The 3,126-nt window shown below is 40.0% G+C and overlaps 1 protein-coding gene across 1 annotated transcript in view; it reads right to left on the reverse strand.

The window, feature by feature from the left end:
• Positions 1 to 967: 967 nt before the first annotated feature.
• LOC101863495 (5-hydroxytryptamine receptor 3A) overlaps positions 968 to 3,126 on the reverse strand; it is a 3,323-nt gene continuing 1,164 nt past the window's right edge. The window contains exon 2 of the mRNA XM_005093541.3: positions 968 to 2,127. Within this exon, the coding sequence (XP_005093598.2) occupies positions 1,359 to 2,127 (769 nt within the window). The 3' untranslated portion in view covers positions 968 to 1,358. The remainder of the gene's footprint in view (positions 2,128 to 3,126) is intronic.

Here is a 3,126-nt window from a genome sequence, read left to right on the forward strand (position 1 = left end):
GCCTTTTACGGAGTCTTCGATCAAGTTCATCCCACTTATGCTCAAATCGTTGGGTTTTTTTCGTTGTTTTTTTTGGGTGGTGGCCTTCTTGTCTTGAGTTATTTGCGTATACAATGACCTTTTGGTCAGAACATGACCTTACATATCGTTCTGTCTTTAAATATGCTAAAATAATTTACAAGGCCGATAAGAACTTTTTCAAAATTAGGCCTGAAATTAAGGACGGTTACTTTTTTTCCATAGAAAACACACGCAGAGCGAAACACACACATAGCGAACAGATACTCAGTCCAAAATGTTGTAATATATACATTTTATTCTTTGAATTTAAAGTACGCACAAATCTTTGTCTCACCAATTTCGCTATGTACATGCTTGACATATCTGTGTATACATTGATTAAATTATTAACTTAAAGTGATTAAAAAAAAAAAGTAAGCCACAGACTAGTTTGAACAAAGTTACTTCGACATGACTGAGATTTTACAAGCAATAATAACTCGTATCGATATTTAATTTTATTGCCGAAAGTGATACACAGGCAACACAGGTCCAGAAGTAAGACACCCCCCCCCCTCCCGAACCAAGTAAAAGCTGATACAGGACAGGCGCCTAAGCGTTTTGCTTGTTTTTCTTCTCAACTGTTGTCTTCCCCAAGACCGTGGGGGAGAACATTATGTTTTCTCTACAACAGTTGCTCGTACTTATTAGGCACAGTCGAACGAGCTGTTTCCGATCACGTTCTCGAGTCTGATCCTGTTAAATTAAAATCCCCCCCGCCCCCCCCCCCAAACCCCCCCCCCCCAACAAAAAACAACAACAACAAAACAAACCCTAAACAAAACAAAAACAAAACAAAAACAACAAAATAACAACCAAACAACTAATCAACCAAACAAACAAACAAAGAAACAAATTTTTTAAAAAGAAATAAAACCAAATGAAAAACCTAGATGACTTGAGAAATTTGGGGCACCACATAAAACATCTCTAACGTTTATGCAATCGGGAATTAATGATAAAACCGTGTAGAAATGTTCATCAGTGTATTTGTGTCTCTGTGTCTTTTGGTCGGTCCCTGTGGACTCATGGAGCGCGCCATGCCTTGTTTTCGTATCAGTGGCGATACCAGCGTCAAATACACCAACAATTCCGACGTGGGTTTTCAAGATAAAAGTCGATAGAACCAATTATCCTGATTTCTAGAGAAGTCTTTCAGTTTAATGACACACGCCAGTGTGATAACAACCGGACTACCGGTATTGTTTTCAGGAAAATACTACTACATTAATGATATGTACACCAAACACGAGGATTTTGCAGACCCAGACGTAACCAAGCAGATACATGTATATTAATTATAAAGAGATCATTAACATGACCACTGTCACGAAAAATATAGTTGAAATCGATGTGACAAAAAAGGCAACCCTGTTCATAATGAAAGCAACTTCATACCACGTCAAAGAATTGCTCTGTCTGAAAGATGTTTCTCCAGCATTGTTATGACTTTGAGAAATATTATTTGTACCAGCTGGCTTTTCTTTGCCATCCTCAAAATTAAGAACTCTGAAAAGACTCTCATTTTGTTCTCTCTCCACATGCTGAGTTTTCCTTTGGACTGCTTTATTATCTTTTGAAGCCGATTGGTCTCCTCTAGTATTCACCCGGTTGATCTTTTTCCAACACACAAACTTGGCTAAGAAGGTCCACAACTGTCTGTTGGTACTTTGACCTTCCCAAGTGGCGACCCGGGCGGTTATGATAACAAGTAGAGCAATGGAGACACTGGTGAACATACTGACGCTGGACAGTATGCTGATGTAGCACACAGTACTGCTAGAGCTAGGCATCATGTCTGTCAGACTGGCCAAAGTTACGGCGTAGGAAAGCAGCAGAGAGACGGAGAACGAGATTCTCTCACCATGATCCACAGGTAGTAGAAAGGCGAAAGGATTAAGGCACGACAAAAAGATGAGTGGTATGATGGTCCCCACAATGTAGTAGTAGGGCTGCCTCGAGAGGGCTAAACGAACCTCTAGAATTGTCTGTATGATGTCGATGTCAATAGCCTTTTCTTCTATCGATCCTATGTTGATATCCTTTACCAGCCAATCAACCTGATTTCTGTTGTACAAGAAAAAGAAAAATAATGATTAAAATTCAATATTTTGAAACTGTCCAGCAACACAACAACAACTAGTCGATATCTTTAACCCTGTTTTTTTTTTAAATTATATTTTTTGTGTGTGCTAAACTGCACACTTCTGTTTCGGTGATGGGATTACACATGCAACCTCACCCCCCGAATATGTATAACTTTATCAACGCTACCAACAGTTCTCGTGTCCGGATAATAAAATTATTACATTATAAATCATAGTGCAATCTGGAAATAGCATGACAAGAAGTTCTATTGGATACCCAGAAAAGGTAGAATAGATTAGAGTTACTTAAGAATTTTTTTTTTTTAGAATACAATCAAACCTCACTATACCACCAGCTTTGGGGCAAGCCCGAAGTTGGCGGAACAGCGAGGTTGGTGGTTCAACAGGGTTCCCCAGTTGTATAGCCCCGACTGTCCAACGTCAAGGAGTATGATTCTGCAGTACGATCTATGTTTGAAAAGTGTCTTTTTGTTGGTAATATACATATGCACTTCACAACTGAAAGAGCTGCGGAGATGGCCTACCATAGAAAACTGCATCTCCCCTCTACGCTAAACGGCAACAGAGGATGAAAAAGTAAAAGTAAGTAGATCTAAGTATAGATCTATACACATGTACGTGCACATAATACATCCAGAGCTGAGAGTCTTATGTCTCCCCCCCCCCTCTCTCTCTCTCTCTCTCTCTCTCTCTCTCTCTCTCTCTCTCTCTCTCTCTCTCTCTTTGTCTGTCTTTCTCGAGGGAGAAAGATTATAAAGTGGCTAACCAGTTGGTGTTGTGTGCCGCGTGTAGTGTGTACCTCTGGCATTCAGTTCGCTGGCGGTATGGCGGGATACTTTTACATTAGTTACTATTCAGACAGTTGGCCGATGGTGGTGTGAAAACATAAATATGCTTATATAGGTGCTCCTTTTCGTACTTTGGCAAAACTTGGCAGTAAACGGAGCTAGCGGTATAA

Source organism: Aplysia californica, unplaced genomic scaffold (genome assembly GCF_000002075.1).
Source record: "Aplysia californica isolate F4 #8 unplaced genomic scaffold, AplCal3.0 scaffold00065, whole genome shotgun sequence".
Taxonomy (NCBI): Eukaryota; Metazoa; Mollusca; class Gastropoda; order Aplysiida; family Aplysiidae; genus Aplysia; species Aplysia californica.